Source organism: Mytilus edulis, chromosome 5, assembly GCF_963676685.1.
Source record: "Mytilus edulis chromosome 5, xbMytEdul2.2, whole genome shotgun sequence".
NCBI classification, from domain to species: domain Eukaryota; kingdom Metazoa; phylum Mollusca; class Bivalvia; order Mytilida; family Mytilidae; genus Mytilus; species Mytilus edulis.
This window is the reverse complement of record NC_092348.1, coordinates 12,827,167-12,848,017: the sequence shown is the minus strand read 5'-3', so window position 1 is coordinate 12,848,017 and position 20,851 is coordinate 12,827,167. Positions and strand designations below refer to the sequence as shown.

Genomic DNA, 20,851 nt, shown 5'->3' with positions numbered 1-20,851 from the left:
ATTACTCGTATTTAACATTTACTCTTCGTACAAAACTAAAACTCGTCTTTTCAAAAGTCTGAAATTGACCAAAGAGATTAAACGTGTAAGAGTAGTTCGTTTTTTTCCCTTTGTGGGAGTCGTAACGATTTGCCACTTCTTTACAAAAAAAGATAAAGAATATATAAAATGCTAAATAGACATTTCATCATTAATCTAATAAAAATTAGAAATACTATCTGGAAAAGAAAACCAACCAACAATAAATCTGTCTAAACATGTTTTCATGATTACTCTCTGGGAAAGGCAAAGAAAATATAATAGTCCCTATTTAGTTTCCGTCCTCTTTGTAATGGAATAGTAATGATATAAAAGTTTGAATATCCTTTAAAATCAAGGAAGTCCGGTTTTAGCTGTACAAAAGGTATTTTTGGGTTTGCATTTTCATATATTTTGCCTCGACCATAACCAGAGAGATATTTTTTGTTAAAATTCGCATCTGGTGCAGAAAAAATTAGTTAACATAAATGTTATTTAATATATAAATTAGTGTTTGAGTCAAAGTTCGTTTAGGTGTTTCCTTCGGAAGCGCTTCGGATTCAAGATATTATTTAACGTGTTGTTTTCAATTTTTTTCAACAACTTTTTTTTTGGTTTTTAAAAATATCAGATTAAAAACAATAGCTTCAAGCGAAAATTATAGTATGGATGTGAAACATGGAAACTCACAAACCTTGAAGAAAAGAATGTTAATACTGTACAACACCAATGCCCAAGAAAGATCATAAAAATCAGATGGTAAAGTAAAACCTCAAACAAACAAAGTAAACGAAATTGCAAACACCCGAAACATCAGTTGTAAAATCATTAGGAGACGGTTGACATGGATAAGACACATAGTAAGGCGTAAAAGAGACAACAACCGTGTTGTAGCATGACAATGGGCACCGGAAGGAAAAAGAACTAGAGGAAGGCCAAAAACTACATGGAGAAGAACAACAGAGAGAGAAAGTGACCAACAAGGATGACAGTTAAAACGTGGCAAGAACAGCGGCATAAAATAAAAATAAGCAGATGCGCCATGAGCGCATGATACGCCCGTCGTCTTGTATGTGAATATTATGTAATAATCATAAATAGTTTCTTGCATACGGTGCGACATATGAACACCCTGTCCCCCCCCCCCCCCCCCTTTTCCAAAAAACTCAATAACTCGAAAATAAATTTTAAACAGATCTTTAGATTAATATAATTAAGAAGTGTGTAAAGTTTTAAGAAATAACCAGAAATTGCTTTTTTTTAGATATGGCGCGACATGTGAACCCCCCTTTTTTTACAAAAAACTCAATATCTCTGAAATAAATTTTTAATCAAAAACAAAAAGTATACAGATCTTTAGATTGATAGTACTAAGAAATGTATAAAGTTTTAAGCAATAATCATAAATCCTTTTTAAGATACGGTGCGACATGTGAAAACCCCCTCCCCCTTTTTTACAAAATACTCAATTTCTCAAAAATAGAATTTTGAATCATCACCAAAATGTATAAATATCTTTAGCTTAATATAACTAAGAAGTGTGTAAAATTTAAGCAAAAATCATAAATAGTTTTTGGGATACGTTGCGACATGTGAAAAACACACATCCCTGTTTAAGTTACAAAAGTCCAATAACCCAAAAAGTTAAATCTTTTTTTCACCAAAAAGTATACAGATCGATTTACCATTATAAGAATCAACTATATTAAGTTTCATGAATCTTGGGTAAGTCGTTCTCAAGTTACGGTGCGACATGTTCACGCCAGACAGACAGACGGACGGACAGACGGACGCCGGACATTTGTACACCATAATACGTCCCGTCAAATTTTTTTACGGGCGTATAAAAAGTGAAATAACAGCTTGTAGGCCTTATGCTCCTGGCGTGGAGAGAATTAAGGTTAAGGTAGGAAGTGAGTAAATATTAAAAAGAATATATCACAAAATACTGAGATCCAGAGAAAATTCAAAAAGAAAGTCCCTAATCAAATAGTAAAGTCAAACGCTCAAATACATCCAAACAAATGGATAACGGCTGTCTTTTTCCTGACTTGGTATAGGCATTTTCTTATGTAGAAAATGGTGGATCAAACCTGGTTTTAAAGTAAGCTAAACCTATCACTTGTATGACAGTCGCATCAAATTCGATTCTATTGACAACGATGTATGAACAAAACAAATAGACTTTATAAGTACAAAAAGTCAACATTGTGTTATAATTTTATCATTTTAAACCCAACAAATATGTAACAAAGAAGCACAAAATGGTGTATAGACCAAGCATATTAGCGAAACTTAAAGACAAGAATACACGATTTATCATAGTACAATAACTCAATACGGGGATGTAAATAAGTTTAGAGTCAAGTCATTTATGTATCAAAGAAACATAAAAAGGCATATAGAAAAGGACAATTTTGCGTCTATGACATAATGAGGAAACAACTTGAATTAATGTTTGTTTAAAAGAGGGACGAAAGATACTAGAGGGACAGTCAAACTCATAAATCGACAATAAACTGACAACGCCATGGCTAAAAATGAAAAGGACAAACAGATAAACAATAGTACACATGAATCAACAGAGAAAACTAAAGAATAAACTCCACGAACTCCACCAAAAACTAGGGGGTATCTCAGGTTCTCCGGATAGTAAGCAGATCCTGTTCCACATGTGGAACCCGTTGTGTTTTCTTATGTGATAACAAATCCGGTAAATAGTCTAATTCGGTAGGTCACATTTATGAAAGGGAAGGGGATTCTTGTTACGACGTAAGGAACATATCCGATATCATTTGTGAAAGGGATATTCCATAACGGTCAACCAACTCCTGATGGAGTCCGTAAATGATTTTAACTTCACCATTTGGAACTCTTGATTTAATAGCTTCCTTGTGAGCAACAACCCTCTATCAAGAAAATCATGATAGGAAATGCAAGCACGGGAATATCGTATCAATTGGGAGATTTAAAGTGGTGTATATTCAAAACGTGTAAATTACGCCACTGCTGGATATAGAACCTCCAAAATGAAGCGGAGGGAGCAACTTTAAATTTTGGTTGTGATAAAATTGTTATAAATTAAGGCCATCAGTCACCTCTGGTTTTGCCCTGTATACGAAACATGATAAAAGCTGATGGAGGTTCGCGCTTTCGCTTTTCAAAGATTGTTCAATAACGCTGTATTTACCAGTTGAGTTAGTGTAATATAATTTATATAAAATTGGTTATGGTAATAGATATTATAAAACAATAATTACATCTGACTGAATAATAAAAATGACGATGATATGTGGAAAAAACCTATTTACAGACCGGTGTCTGTTTGTCGTTTGGCCTTCATTTTACTCTGACTGCGTTGTTGTGGCTGGTACGGAGTATCAGGTCGTTTTGCTAGCATGACTGTTTGTATTGCCTCTTTCGATTCAGTGTTGATGACGGGCAATGTGTGTGGTGGTGTGCGCAGTAGGTCTGGGTCGTCGATGTCAAATCCTTCCTCGAAGTCGATCCTACTGCGCTTGCCTCTGTCATTTATGTAGAATACCAGGCGATGGCAGGCCTTTTTGGGTTGTAGGGACTGGTGACAATATCCTTCTTGACTAAAACCCCAACTGGTTCCCCTTTGTACTTTGTTGGTGTAAGTATTTATCCGACTATGTTGTCTCTTGCCTCAGTTTGCGTGATGTGGTCTACGCTGGTGGTTTGGTGATTTTCAGTAGCAGATACAAGGGCTGTTTTGTTGGCCATCCACTCGGCGTAACGGTTAGCGTTGCGTCTCCTGATAGATGGTGGCTTGTTCTTGCTTTTCAGGGCCGGCTCAAGTTTCCGAGATGTAGTATCTGTTTCCTTGGCCTTGATCCAAGTGAGTTGAACCGATACTTGGTCAGAACTGGCGGTGAATTTCCATTCCGGCTCTTTTCCACCCAACTTCATTGTTACCAATAAAGCTCTCAGTTCATTAAGTAGTTCAATAATGTCTGTCAATGATGTTTACGATTCTAAGCTCAACATAATTTATATTCTGATGTCCATTTGAGTCTTTATTCTCAGCAACTGTGTTACTTTGTCACCATATTTCTCATTTAGGTAGTTATGATTACTCACATATATTTAATTGTCAATTAATTAATAATTCTAGTGTATTTAAAATGAGTGATTGATTGACTGACGGATAATACAACTAAATTGATTAAATGGTTAAAAACTATAAAAAGTATTAAAAACGTTTATGAGTTAATATTTAAAACCATAAGATATTGATATAAACCATCTGAGAATTTTTTTTCATTAAACTGGTAAATATAAACTAAAAGTAAAGTTTCATGTACAAAATGTGTATTAGTGTAATTGTGCATTTTTGTGGCACAATAGTTATATTCCTTATTTTATTTTCAGGAGTTACTATGTACTGTTGATTCCATCCCAGGAGGGGATATTGTTATTGACCTTCGCATCTAAGTGTGAGGTAAGCATTGAGTTGGGTTTTATAGGTGTTGCTATCAATGCTTATTATTTTGTTTGCTTATGTTTATTTTTAATTGCTTTGCTTTTGCTTAACATTAGCTATTTAGTTTGTTTCGTGAAGAATCTAGTTTTGCATGTAATTGTATTTTCAAGACATTATTATATAATTGAATAGCTTGTAAAATCAATAAGCGATTTAATTCAATTAGATTAAATTGATATTTCGTTAGAATAACAAAATAAGAGAAAGTGTTAACAGCTTGTATAATTTATTTTAATTGGAAATTCATTGAGTTCTCGTTGTACTCATGCTATTATTCTTGAACCGTTGTTTATAATTTTATATTTAATTACAGGGTCTTTTGTTTACAACTTTTCGATATCGTAATAAATTAGAATCCAAAACCTGAGAAGTGTTTTATTTGTGTCTACTAAAGCCAAGAAAACAACCCGACTACAAATCCTTATACCCCTTCCATCAAGCATTTTAATATTTGGATAATATAAATAAAAATAGGAAAAAAGAAAACAAAGGTGAAAATAAAGCCATATAAGATATAACAAGCTACATGTGATCCAAAAACACCAATAAAGAGACTAACAGTCCACAAAACATTACCTAGTATGTCTGTTTGTTTGTCATACATTATTGTCAATAAAATGGAATGTCATTCTAGTGATAGGTGTAGCTAACCATAAAACCAGGTTCAATCCACCATTTTCTACATAAGAAAATGCGTGTACCAAGTGAAGAATATGACATTTGATATTCATTCGTTTAATGTGTTTCAGCTTTTGATATTGTCATTGGATTAGGGACTTTCCGTTTTAAATTTTTCTCGAAGTTCGGTATTTTTGTGATTTTACTCTTTACACAACATCAAACTAAATACTAAGAAAATAGCTGGGGTTATATTAGGTGCTGCAATTGGTAAGTAACTCTCGTGTCACTCAATGCTGGTTAAAACAAAAAAGAGAAATTTATGATAGTCGCTATTGGTGATTTCACAAAAATATTAAAATTCACGCATTATAATTAACTTTGTTTTGTTGGGGGAAAACATATTTACCGTAGAAAATCGATATTACAATTGAAACACAACTGATATATTGATCAATGGTCACAAACACGTATTTCGGAAACAGATATATCATCATAACACATGCATTAAAAACAAAAAAATATGTAAAGGATAATCCATTGATAAAACATCAGGTAGATGTCACATATCTTTTATTTCATACAAGTAAGAGGTTTATTAAGCTATACAACCAGGTTCTATCCATCTTTTTTTCGTACAGAAAATACCTGTCCCAAGTCATGAATATAACAGTTGTGATCCATTCCTTTGATATGTTTGAGCTTTTGATTTTGCCATTTTATTAAGGACTCTTCGTTTTAATTTTCCTAGGAGTTGAGTATTTTTTACTTTTTATATTGATATGTGTGTTTTGCTTTTTAGTCATGTTAACGTTTAATGCATACTTTTTAACAGTTGATGTATGCAATAGTTATGCTATGCAAAAGTAGCAGGACCGGTGCAAAGTACTGGAAAATTAGACTGCCGCAGAAACAGAGGTGATAGATAAGGGACGGAAATAATACATTAGACTGTTTGCTAGGCGGATCCATCAAAGAGTTAGTTTAACGTGCAGATACTATGCCACTTTCTTTTGAAGAGGCATCGGTATTTACGTTCGCATTCGAAACGTACGTGACTGCTTAGATATATTCATCCCTCACACCGACCCCATTTAGCATGAGGTGTCTAGGTGACAAATGTGCATACCCCAGAAACCCTTCGAGTCTGGTCAATAGCAGAGATTCTTTATGACCAACAATAATCGTGAATATAAAATTACAGTAAAATCTATTTCGATTGATTAATGCCTGATTTTCATTTAGTCAGAAATAAACTTATATACCTCTATTTTCAAGGTATCCGCCTGTACCTAACAAAACTTATCAAAAGTAATAAAATTGCAATCACGCAATAATTATTTGATTTCATTAAAATATTATATCATTTTGGTCGATAAAACATGAAAAGGTTGGCAGGGGGTATACGATCTTTTTTCAAAGGAATTTAAAGGATCAAGGATTTGTTATCTTGCACGATAAACTATAATCAATTAATAAATATTCCCAAACACGACTATGAACGCTGAGTAATGAAACGTACACCGGTAAATTTGATTATTTCGTATTAGGTTTTTAATGAAAACGATTAAATCAGATTATTTAGACTAACTATGGAAGTAGAATTAAATATATATGTGTAATACTTCATTGGAGCAAATAATTTAGTATACTGTTTTTATACATTTTACGTTGGTTTACATGGTTTTACTTCAAATGGATAGTATTTACTCCAAAAATTGCAACTGAATAGCTGTATGAAACTTTTCAACATTTTTAACGATTCTTTTTTAAAAATCAAACGGCGATTAATTTTCAATAATTGAAGGATCCCTAAAAAATATAAACAAAGAAGAATTTTTTTGTCATAGTTCCTCTTTCTGTGTGCAAACTAGAGAAAAACTCAAAATAGAATAGACGCTTCCGATTTGTGCATAATGCAACATTCAATCAAATGTGCACTTTTCATGGGATGACTGTGTCAAATATATACAAATGTACTTACATTTTCTTATTCTTATAAACTTTTTTGTATATGTTATTCAATATTTTAATCACTAGAACTTTATGGCATAATATTTAACATATAGTATTTACATTTACTTAAAACAATAACAAATATTTAAAAACAATAATGACCGAATAAATAAAAATGCCTGTAACATATCAGGTCGTCCAATAAGTACTTATTTAACGTAATAAACAACTCTCTTATTTCCTTTTAGCTACGATCCCTATGAAATATATTTAAATCAACTTTTACTAAAAATGTCAAATAATTGTATCGTTAAACTCATATACAATAAATATCTATATACACCTGTCGTTTATATAGGTATTATAGATTTTTACCATCAAGATGGAAACTTTATAGATGATCGAGAAATGGCATAGGTTGGTTTAGAGTATGAATAAAAGGTAACATATATAACAGGATTCACCTGGGCTATTTCTGAAAGAACTTGTATACATTCATTACGGGATTAAATTTTTATCTGTGCTGAAAGGTCTAGGATTTACATCTTGTTTAAATTTGTATGAAATAAAATCTTCGATCAATAGAAAAATTTTGATATGAGAGGACGTTTGAAGTCGTGATTTGATTTTCCACTTAAGAGAAAAATATATATTGTAGAAATTGTATCGGGCGGAAGCAATAGTATAACGGGAGTATATTGAAATATACTGAATTGAATACTTAAGTGATACACGGAATAATTAATAAACACACAGTGGTGTCATAGATATACAACTCAATTACTTAAGTTGACTCTGTTACAGATAAATATTAATAGAAATTTTAAGGACTGCAATAGCACTGAAACAAAGAATACGAAAAGGCAAAAGGAAAATTATACTTTGAAACTGTATGGGAGAAGATACATTTTAAAATAAAAGAAACTTCGTCTTCATTTGATGTGGTAGATCCTTATATAGTTTGAAATTCTGGCAGAACTTCGGGATGAATAACCACAACCATAGTCCGTCATCGTCATGTGGGAAGCTGATTCCAATGTCTTGTGTTTCATCTTTCTATGAACTCTCAGCGGTTCTTTCTAATGGTAAAATGGAACAATTTACTAAGTATGATGGAAAAGTAACATTGGTGGTCAACATGGCGAGCTGTGACAAGAATACTAAAAAGGAATTATTGCAGGTGATATTAATTTATACTTTAAAGAGATGTCTTTTCAGCAATTCATTTATGCTTTATAAACGAAAAAAAATATATTTTATGTCAGTAACGTATAGCTTGTTTAGAACGCATAGCTATCAGCAATCAAAGACGGGCTTCAAAGTTATTGTGAAACTGCCTATTCTAGAGGTGGCGTAAATCAGATGTGGATACTTAAAAATTCCAAAGATCTTTTAGAATACATACAATCTAACTCTCTTTCATCTTGTAATAGTATTAAAATATTTGACTTTTCTACATTTTATACAAGTATTCCACATTCTAAACTAAAAGACAAATTGAAAGAGTTGGTATTGCTTTGTTTCATAAAAAAGAATAGCCAACGAAGATACAAGTATCTTGTCTAAAAGAGGGACGAAAGATACCAAAGGGACAGTCAAACTCATAAATCAAACAAAAAACTGACGACGCCATGGCTAAAGAAGAAAAAGACAAACAAACAACAGCACACATGACACAACATAGAAAACTAAAGAATAAACAACACGAACCCCACTAAGGAAGGGATAAATCCTACTTTGTAAAGAATCACTCTGATTCAAACAAAACATTCTCTGAAACTGACATAATCAAGATGCTTGATTTCTTGATTGACAACATATTTGGTACGTTCGGAGGACGTGTTTTTCAACAGACTATCGGCATTCCAATGGGAACGAATTGTGCCCCTCTTCTTGTCGACTTGTTTCTTTGTTATTATGAGGCTGACTTCATACAGGAACTTCTTAGGAAGAAAGATAAGAAGTTAGTAATATCCTTTAACTCTACTTTCCGCTATATAGATGATCAAAATTTGGTGACTATGTCGAATGCATCTATCCCAATGAACTAGAGATAAAGGATACAACAGATACAGTTAAGTCGGCCTCATATTTGACTTACATCTAGAAATTGACAATGAGGGTAGATTAAAACAAAACTTTACGATAAAAGAGATGATTTCAGCTTTCCAATTGTGAATTTTCCATTTCTAAGTAGCAACATTCCAGCAGCACCTGCATACGGTGTATATATCTCCCAATTGATATGATATTCCCGTGCTGGCATTTCCTATCATGATTTTCTTGATAGAGGGTTGTTCCTCACAAGGAAGCTATTAAACCAAGAGTTCTAAATGGTGAAGTTGAAATCATCCCTTCGTAAATTTTACGGACGCCATCACGAGTTGGTTGACCGTTACGGAATAACCGTTTTCCAAATGATATCGGATATGTTCCTTACGTCGTAACTATAATCCCCTTCCCTTTCATGAGTGTTACCTACAGAATTAGACTATTTACCGGATTTGTTATCTCATAAACAACACGACGGGTGCCACATGTGGAGCAGGATCTGCTTACCCTTCCGGAGCACCTGAGATCACCCCTAGTTTTTGGTAGGGTTTTTGTTGTTTATTCTTTAGTTTTCTATGTTGTATCTTGTGTACTATTGATTGTTTGTTTGTCCTTTTCATTTTTAGCCATGGCGTTGTCAGTTTAATTTCGATTTATGAGTTTGACTGTCCCTCTGGTATCTTTCTTCCCTCTTTTTTAACTAAAGTTCTTAAAACTGTGATTTGTTTTGCCCTTGCTGTGTTGAATTGTCAATGTTTATGTATATGTAACAAACCAAAGTTTACATGGGATATGACAGAACAAGAATTCATGACAACATTCAAGTCGACCTGAAATGAGATAATATAGAAATGAAAACAGTAAAGCATCACCTAAAATAAAGACAAACCATTGATCAGTTGTTGTCCATTCGATTGATGTATTTGAGTTTTTGATTTTGCCATTTGGTTCGGGACTTTCCGTTTTAAATTTTCCTCGGAGTTATTTTTTGTGATTTTACTTTTCACGATAAAAAATCATAACCATATATATATTTCGAGTGCAACATATTTAAATAGTTTATCGATATAAAGCTATCAATTTCGAAGGGTAACATTTTTTTCATTTCAGACATGTTGTTGGCTAGGATTATGATGTCGTATAATTTAATATATACCGACTGTTTAAGAAGTGCGTTATAAATTGTAGTCATACCACTTATGAATCAAGTTTAAGATTACGTGCATAGTAAATAAAATTATCATATTAATATTTACTGTAAGATAACTTGCATAAAATGACAGGCATAAGAGGCAAGGTATCTGTAGTTGAACAACTATTGAATTTCAAGTACCGTTATGTTAGGGTGGTCCGTGGTCCGTGGTTTTTGTTTTTGTATTTATCTTATGAGTTGTTTGTTGTGTTCTTGTACCAAATTATCAGCCTTGTATCGGTATGAGTTTTTCCCAAGTGGTATGTGATCACATTTCACATAAACTTTGAATAATTTATTACCAAGAATAATATAAAAAAAAAGTAAGGGATCACAAAACAAACAATTTCATGAAGAAGAAGAACTTTTATTAAGCTTAGCAACACGTATAAATTTAATTTTGATATAAAGTTTATAATGACAGCCATTTGACTTGAAATCAAAGTCGTGTGCGATCTTGATTTATACACACTTTTTATAATAATAACATCCGACATACGAATTGTTTTTATGTTCTTGTACCAAATTATAAATTTGGTATCTTCGATGACTTTTTCAAAAGTATTATGCGATCACATTTCACACAACTTTCCAAAGTATTATGCGATCACATTTCACGCAACTTTCCAAAGTATTATGCGATCACATTTCACGCAACTTTCCAAAGTATTATGCGATCACATTTCACGCAACTTTCCAAAGTATTATGCGATCACATTTCACGCAACTTTCCAAAGTATTATGCGATCACATTTCACGCAACTTTCCAAAGTATTATGCGATCACATTTCACGCAACTTTTCAAAGTATTATGCGATCACATTTCACGCAACTTTCCAAAGTATTATGCGATCACATTTCACGCAACTTTCCAAAGTATTATGCGATCACATTTCACACAACTTTTGGTTGGTTACTCACAACCTAGAATAACAAAAGGGAACACAAAACAAACAATTTTATGAAGAAGACGTACTTTTTTTTTAGCTTAGCAACACATATAAATGTTAAATGTTAAGTTTGATAAGTTTATAGTGACAGCCAATAATTCTGAAATCAAAGTTGTGTGTGATTTAATTTTATACACACTTTTCATAATAACATCCTACTAACGAACGAACATAAGGGTGCAAAATGAAAATGAATCCTATAAGTATGTTTTCTTTAATTGACTTTAGTGGCTTAATGTTTGGCTAAATAAGTTTATAATGCAGTCACTATTTGTTTTTAATGATCGTTATTGTGTATGTTCATATTAATGATGATTTAACGCACCATATGAAGATTAATGCGATATCTTTTTGCCGGGTTTTGTTTAAAGTTCGTCACTCCGAACATTAATCTTCATTTGCTGTAGTCTTACTATATAACTCCTTGTTGCAAATCATAAAAGCAAACAAACACCGGACAGCAAAACTAACGGAAACAGAACTGATGCAAAAAAAATAAGAAAGAGAGATCTTAAATACTAACACATGGAAAACGTTGGTACTTATATAGTACATTGTCCTCACATTTTCATTGCTGGTTGACTCTCAGTTTTAATACGACCCGTTTGCTCTGTGTAGTTCTGTGACTTTTGTTTTCTTGTATCGCATATCATCCGTTTACTGCTTTGCCATCGCGCGTCCTGTGATAAAAAAAAATTATTGTTTAATAACATTTGTTCTAAATAATTGATTGATCTCAAATATTCGTTTAAAAAAGAAAATATAGTTTGTAAATTTATATCGATTGCATCATAATTACTGGGGGTGGTAGCATGGAAATATGTTATTATAGGTATTACATAGTACTTATACAAGTTACACAAGTTATAGTAATAATAAAATTTCGAATGAAAAGTAAAATCACAAAAAATACCGAACTTCGAGGAAAATTCAAAACGGAATAATCCCTAGTCAAATGGAAAATTTCACAGCCTCAAACACATCAAACGAATTAATAACAACTGCCATATTCCTGACTTGTAGAAAATGGTGGGTTAAATCTGGTTTGATACCTAGTCTCGATAGAGAAAATGATAGATTACATCTGGTTTGATACCTAGTCTCGATAAACAAACAATGTTACTATGCATCATAATCCAAGTTATTTTTGCGCACCTAAACGTAGAGTAAAACCAAACAAATATATAAATGATTGTAGAAACATATTTGAAAATGCTAAGACTTCTTTCACGCATACGTTACTGTATGGTCGTACGTCAGGGAAAAAAGAAATTGATTCGCAAACATGTGAATGTACAATTGATGTTACTACGGAACCTGCAAAATAAACAAAAAACTTTTTAAGGACCACTTACTTTTCAATATTCTATTGACGTAAATGCAACTAAAAGGAAACATATATTTAAAGAATCCTTAATGCATTCTGATTTTGGTTGAACGAAGTACAAATATATCACTAAATTCAAAAGAATGCAAACTACATATATCGTTGACTGTTTTTTAGTGCAACTTCAAGGCGTAAATATTTTTTGAATATTTAATGCTCAGATTGATAGGTCTTCACCAAAAGTAAATATTTAAAATCAATATCAAAAGGTTTCATAATATTTAAATATTAGGACAAGTTCAGTGCTATCACATATCTATCATCGTTCAATGTGGATTAACCTATAATTTCTCAAAATATACAAATAATGGGCACTGGATAGGCTATTCACACGTTAGGGAAAGTAATATGTTTATCAAAGATACGTCCATTCTAAAACACTAAATATTTTAACACCGTTATCGTGTGCTTTGTGGGAGACGGCTTCTGTATGTGTTTGTCTGTATGATCTCCGAAATCCAATTCGGGTCTGATTTTAGTTTGTTATATGATTGATTGTATATTTATTGTTTTTTGACGTTCAGTAGCACATTTCTTGCCTTTTTTCGGACGAGGACAAATTATCAACAATAAAAACAATAGGTACGTTCTTCGACCGGGGATGATGGATGGAAAATGGGGGATGACATTGGTCAATTAGGAAAGAATGGATAGGGACAGAAACTTACAATAGACCTTCTATGGTTCCTTCATAGAGTTGTTCCAGGGTTTCATAATGACAGAGAGTGTGGTATTCTCTTTAAAATGCATCTAGATCTAATTTAACGTTCCTATTCTGTTCGGGCCTTACTGGGAATTTATCCATCCCTCACAGTCAAACAGACATCTCACTTTGATAAGGGGTACCGATTTGAAGACCTTCTTTCTTATTCCCAGTAATCCTTTGAGTTTCCCTTTTACTCATATAAAAATTCTTTGTCAAATTCCTGATTGACTGATTAATTGATTGAAGAGTCTTTATATTAGTATCCATAACATTAATACTAGTATTAGCTCCAAATCAGCAGTGCGTACATTTTTATTCTATTAAAATCAAAATGGCAACAGTTTACAAAACGTCTTTATATATTACAGAGGGGCAATATGCATCTCGTTGATTCAAAGAATTTAAAGTTGCCTGAACTTCGTGTGTGGTGTATTGATAAAATATTGGTGTAAGTTCAACATCGTACTTTATTTGGCCTTTTAAACATTTTTTGATTCGAGAGTCACTGATGAGTCTTTTGTAGACGAAACGCGCGTCTGGCATATATATAAAATTTTGATCCTGGTATCTATGATGAGTTCCATTAAGTCAACGTTCAGATATTGTAAAGGTTCCGGTTTATAAAAAAGATTCATTACATCATATTAGTCATATATGTGTAAATAACGGTAAGTAATACATTCTATAGAAATTTACAAAGAATAACTGATCTCTCTCTTTAAATATATACATCCTTTGGAATGCATTGTATTGCGTTGCCCTTATTGATTAACATATTTTAAATATATTTCACGAAGAAACACTGTTCTAGTACGCTAAAGCATTTAGGGTGCTTACGTGTTGATGAATACTACATAGAATGCATTATATGTCTGTTTTCTAAAAGTCACCTAAACATTCAATTTATTTTTCTCTGTCATGAGAAAAATACCTATTTGATATATCAGTACAAGTAGAACAATTGTAACATTGTATACTCAGTTATTATCAGATGATAAAACGATTCAAATTACATAAGGGTTTTTAATCTGTTTTACATATCAACTTATTAATTTGATTTATTAAAAAAGTAAAATTAGACATGTGTTCGAGATTATTCATTTATAAATTCCATTCATATGCTGTTTCGTACTAATAAACATTACTACAAGCAAGTTGTTTTACATAAGTATTGATGTATATCATCTCTGTTTTTCGATAATTGTTTTGTACAAAAATCTTGCCATTATCCATATAGGCTTTCTGATTTGAATTGTTATACATTTCGGGTACTTTCATGGCTTGCTATATTGTATGGGTTTTGCTCATTGTTGAAGGCCGTATGATTATCTTATATAGTTGCTCAGTTCTATGTTACTCGGTCTATGGTGTAGTTATAAAAATATGCAGGATGGTCCATTACCCCCACAAAACAGACAGTACAAATATGTCCCAAACTACTACAACTGCAGTTATATCGGATCTCACAGTCATATTGCTATCTCCCTGATCAACACTTAAAAGACGTCGACAAAAAAGGCACTAATATTACAGACATTACACTTTTCTTTTTACCATTTAGAAAGTTGCACTTCAATTGCTTCTTTATTCTTAGCGTACAATTGAATTGAAGTTAAAGTCAAATGTATTAATAGAATGGCATAAGTGAGTGACTTACATAGAAATGTCAACCCTTGTGACTGAACATAATAATACGTAATGTGGACCATTTATTTATATCCAGTTCTTTTCATTCATTTTTAATTACTTCGACAAGTTAATTTTACTGCTTATGATTTAATTAGTTTTACTCTTTTTAATAAATTGATGAATGTATAATGTAAATTTCCTTTTCTCTAATACTTTGAACTTTATCTATAAAAAGTTCACACGATTAAAGTAATTGAACCGGGTAAGTGATTTTCTTCATACTGTAGCAATTATTTCTATTAGATTTTTTTGTTAAATTACACCTTTGCCTCTCAAAAGAACGGTTTAATTTCACTTGGATTGAGTTGGTTGTTTTGACCGAAGCCTTAATTGTTCTTTGTACCATTAAAGAAAATTACTACGTGCATAGTTTAAGAAAAATGTTTTTGTAAGAGACTTGTGAACAGGTATTTACCGGCACATAGACCGTCCGTGGTCGTAAAAAATTGGTGGTTGTGTTATTTTGGTTTGAAGTCCTGTTAAGAAGAATGTATATTAGATCAATGCGGTTTTCGCATTGGTTCCACACCTAAAAAACATCGTACTAGCTTTATGTAGTTGACGAAATTCTGTATGTTTGCAACGCACGTTTTGATCAAAATTATTAAGTAAACAAAATAACATATTAAATTTATAATTTATCATAAGGATCATAATTATGCAGTCCTTTTTACATTTCTGTATTATAAGTTAGTACGCAGATGCAGATTTATTTTTTTTAACTTTAATTTAATGTTTCCCTTAATTTGAAATCTGAAGGATTATGAACACTTTAGATAACTTTGTTTGCTCGTTGCTATTAAAATCTTGTTATCATATTGGTATTGACAATAAATATTTACTCTTGTTAAACATTAAAATTCGATTTTAAAAACAAACAATATTTGACTTCAGCATTCTTGAATGTGCATATAACGCTGCATAATTTAACATTTCTTCCTTATGAAAGCGATAAATGTATTGATTTCGTAACCGTATGTTGCTATATTACTTTCTGTAACATAAAAAATCAATATGTTTACATTGTGGGGCCTATTAAATGATTTTTCTTTAAATAAATTGTAATGGTAGTTTCAAATTCGATGAAATAATGTTCTTGTTTATTTTATGACTTATTACTAGCTTAGTTGCATTTTTATTCAATTGGATACAGTGATGTGTGTTTGATTGTGCATACATTAAACAGCAGTTTTCAAAAAGTTTGATACAAGGCGTTCCACAGAATTAGGCCATAGTTGTTTTTTTATTTGTTTTGCGTCCGCGTGCGGGTAGGTTTTCGGCCAATTTGTGTCAAAAACAAACACAAACTTTTTTTTGTTCGTCAGTAGAAAATCCGTATTTTCCGGGTGTTTCCAGCCGTGTTTTTGTGTATTCTTATACTCAAATCTATTTTGCGCTTTAAATAACAAGTACGCTCCTTATTTAAAGCGTTTAAGCGATCTTGACTTCGAGCGAGATCGTTTGTGTTTCACTTTTCAAAGATAAAAGGATCGTTCTGGCTCCATATGCCTTTCCGCTCGCCGGCACAGAAACTTTTTCTCAGATCCTAGAGAGCCTTTACGTAGCCAGCATAAGAGACACGTTAAATACAAGATTCAATGAACCTATCACCATAGGGGATAAAACTCTGATAAAATGTTATGTTTGTGAAACATTTGAAAATTGCTGATTTTATGTACAGGTTTGAATTCAAAGGTGACAGTATTAAATTCCACAGTATTAATTTGTAAATGCTTTTTTCTGTGTAGCAAATTTATTATGTTATTAAAGTAGATCTTTAATTATTTACATTCATTTAATATACATATCACTTGATTTGTTTATGTAAAAGACTTTAATTTGTTTGTATTAGTGCCAAAGGTTTCTTAAATAATTTTTTTATGTTTTTTTTTCTTCATTTTTTGTTTATAAATATTCAGCCAATACTTTAATTCTCCTGTTAAGTTTATACTTTAGTTCTCATGTTAAGTTTTGATTTATTTGTTTTAAATTTTGTTTTAAGAATTGTTTTCAATTAATAAAACATTTGAATGTATCAGAGCTTTTATTTAATATTAAGATTCACTAAATTTGATATTGAAAAGATCAACCAATTTCACTGTAATGGTTCTTCCTTGGTACAGGTCTTACAGTAGGCGTTCCTTACTTGCTTGAAGCAAGAGTTACCTCCCATTTGCACAGTTATCTTATTTTATAATTGAAATAAATTTTTATACTTTTTTAAATGAAAAATAGTAGTTTTTGCAAATATTTCTAATAAATTTCTTTAAATGATATCTACTGTCTGATAAGATAGGATAAATTAGTATGTACATTTTTAATTCCACAAGATATTAAGATATAAAACATAATTTCATTAGTTTATTTTCTGAAAAAAAAGTATGCAGAACAAAATATTAATATATTGCCAAAAAGTTTACATAAAGTATTCCAATTATAGGAAGATAACTCTGCAAATGGGAGATAATTCATGCTTAAAGCATTATTGATTTGATACAGGGAATTATTGATTATACATAGGTTTTAATACAACATGACACATCTCAGATCAAAACATGTCTCTTCTCAAAGGCTTCAGTATAAATGGGAAATGTTTGAAATACCAAGGCCATTTCTCAGAATATAGTCATATCAAGTTTGTACATTGCTAAATTTCCTGTTTGTCATGTTTGCTCTTTCACTTAGATATGACAGTATTGATCTAAAGTCACTGTTAATCAGTCAAGAACTTAAGCAGACTCTTGTGTTATTTTCTTTGTGTGTGTTTTTTTTCTTGCTGTCTGGTAGGTTTTCTCAGAATCAGTTGACGCAAAACAAAGAAAAAAACAGACACGGCCTTACTGGCATTTCACGCAACATACTGCATACAAAAGTTCCAACCATTGGCTTGTCTGTAAATATTCATACTGAAAGTATAAGCTATAAACTAAACATATGTATATGTATCAAAAGTTATGACTTGTCTTTAATAATATATAATTTCTTTTTAAAAAATCAAGTACAGAAAGCGTGAACTAAGAAATGATGTGTATGGTAACTTAAATATGGCGTTGAATGATAAATCCCTGATGTTCTTGTCACATGATAGCAACTCGCTTAAACGGTTGATGTGGGTCCTACTGGCACATAAAACAACCGTTTGATCTGTTCGCTTAAACCATACATCAACTGTAATTCGATTCATCCTTTCGTTCAGTGAAAAGGTTTAACAATATAACTGACTGACCGATAATAAACGTGCGTGGGTTTTGGGGTGTAATATTAGTTACATAGTGTGTCAGTGATCTAATATGATACATACAGGGTTAGTAATTTCCATATGGGATGAAAGCGAAGCTCGAACCCCATATGGAATTTACTTACCCTGTATATATCATTTTAGGTCACTAGCACACTATGTAACGAATGTATCTTACCGACTATCTTTATTTGATTAATTTAGACTAAAGTTGTCTGATTTGCTATCATAACACATCTTCTTATTTCTGTATTAAAGTGTTCAAGTGTTCAATTTTAAGAACCTTCTTCAATTATTTTTCACCAAAAACTAATGTAAACGATAAATATCTATTATCAACAACCTTGATATAACAATATTAAACAGAACTTTCAATACTTTTAAATAATTAAATATTATAGTGCATAAGTCGTAAATCCGCTACTAACCGTGTATTGAAATAAGCCCCGCCTCCCTACTAACCTAAAATGGAATATACACGATCTCCACGAGGTCGCTTTTAACAAATCATATTCCTAGAAATGTAAGGTAATAGTGGTTATAGCAAATAATATTTTTCTTATGTAAAAATAAATATATAAATTCCGTTGTATTAGATAAGTAATTATCATTACAAACATTTTATTTGTTCGTATTTTATTTATTTTCAGCTGAATGAACTTGTCAGTACTTGTGGAACAAGAGGACTGGTGGTTCTTGTGTTTCCCTCAAATCAACTTGGAAAACTGGAACCACTGGAGAACACGGAAATGTCACCGTTCTTCTACTATGTACGACCAGGGTCAAAATTTGAGCCTAGATTCGTTTTGTTTTCTAAAGTTTTAGTGAATGGATCAGATTGTCACCCGATTTATGAATTTTTGAAAATGAAACAGCCGTATCCAGCAGACGACGACTGTCAAATCTCGAAAGATCATACATTTATTTGCTGGGATCCCGTTACGCGCCATGACGTTAGTGGAAACTATGAGAAATTTATTATATCGCATGATGGAACTCCAGTAAAACGTTATACACAAAAAGCATCATTCGAACAAATCAAACGAGATATAGAAATACAACTTAAACGAATACCAAAGCAGCCAAAGGAACATCTTCATGTTGTTCATCACTGATTCATAAATTATGTATGTGAAAAAGAATACTGAGAAAGCTGTGGATATATTTATACTATCTTTTAATAATCATATACATCGACAAAAATTGCGTATGCATAGACTTAGGTCAAAGTCTTTTCATAATGACAATATGCAATATATATTTTATGCAGACTATATTTTTTTTACAAAATATATTCTCGGCTTCATAGACACTTTTATAATACAGGGACTTTTTTATGAAATACTTGAGAAAAAAATAGTCTGAATACTACGTAGTTATTTTCTTATGATTGGCATACACAAATAACTGTACACAAAAGGACGAATAACGAAGAGTCATTATGTTTGGTCACTTTATATTACATAAATAGCAACTTCTTCAATCATGTTAATTTCTAATTATTTCAGTGATAAGTTAAATGATATAGTCCTGACAATAATGCAGACATAAATGATATAGTCCTGACAATAATGGCAGACATAAATGATATAGTCCTAACAATAATGGCAGACATAAATGATATAGTCCTGACAATAATGCAGACATAAATGATATAGTCCTGACAATAATGGCAGACATAAATGATATAGTCCTGACAATAATGCAGACATAAATGATATAGTCCTGACAATAATGGCAGACATAAATGATATAGTCCTGACAATAATGGCAGACATAAATGATATAGTCCTGACAATAATGCAGACATAAATGATATAGTCCTGACAATAATGGCAGACATAAATGATATAGTCCTGACAATAATGGCAGACATAAATGATATAGTCCTGACAATAATGCAGACATAAATGATATAGTCCTGACAATAATGTAGAAATAAATGATATAGTCCTGACAATAATGTAGAAATAAATGATATAGTCCTGACAATAATGTAGAAATAAATGATATAGTCCTGACAATAATGCAGACATAAATGATATAGTCCTGACAATAATGCAGAAATAAATGATATAGTCCTGACAATAATTGCAGACATAAATGATATAGTCCTGACAATAATGCAGAAATAAATGATATAGTCCTGACAATAATGCAGACATAAATGATATAGTCCTGACAATAATGCAGAAATAAATGATATAGTCCTGACAATAATGCAGACATAAATGATATAGTCCTGACAATAATGCAGACATAAATGACATAGTCCTGACAATAATGCAGAAATTTTATTTGAGATGTTACTGTGGTGCAATAAATAAAGGCAACAGTAGTATACCTCTGTTCAAAACTCGTAAATCTATGGACAAAAAACAAAATCGGGGTAACAAACCAAAACTGAGGGCAACGCATTAAATATAAGAGAACAACGACACAACATTAAAATGTAACACACACAGAAACGGACTAAGCATTAGACAAAATCCGATGAGAATATCAAATATAACATCAAAACCAAATACATGAATTTGG

The 20,851-nt window shown here is 31.8% G+C and overlaps 1 protein-coding gene across 2 annotated transcripts; it reads left to right on the top strand.

Moving 5' to 3' along the window:
• Nucleotides 1-7,465: 7,465 nt before the first annotated feature.
• On the top strand, nt 7,466-19,796 carry LOC139523001 (glutathione peroxidase 1-like). 2 transcript variants are annotated; one of them, XM_071316716.1, is made up of 3 exons: nt 7,466-7,540; nt 7,904-8,279; nt 18,964-19,557. In XM_071316716.1, exons 2-3 carry the CDS (start codon nt 8,085-8,087, stop codon nt 19,426-19,428), a joined length of 660 nt encoding a protein of 219 aa, XP_071172817.1. In that variant the 5' UTR covers nt 7,466-7,540; nt 7,904-8,084; the 3' UTR covers nt 19,429-19,557. The 2 variants fall into 2 exon arrangements, with proteins under 2 accessions (XP_071172817.1, XP_071172815.1); XM_071316714.1 differs by lacking the exon at nt 7,466-7,540 and having other exon boundaries at nt 7,547-8,279; nt 18,964-19,796.
• The last annotated feature ends 1,055 nt before the right edge of the window (nt 19,797-20,851 follow it).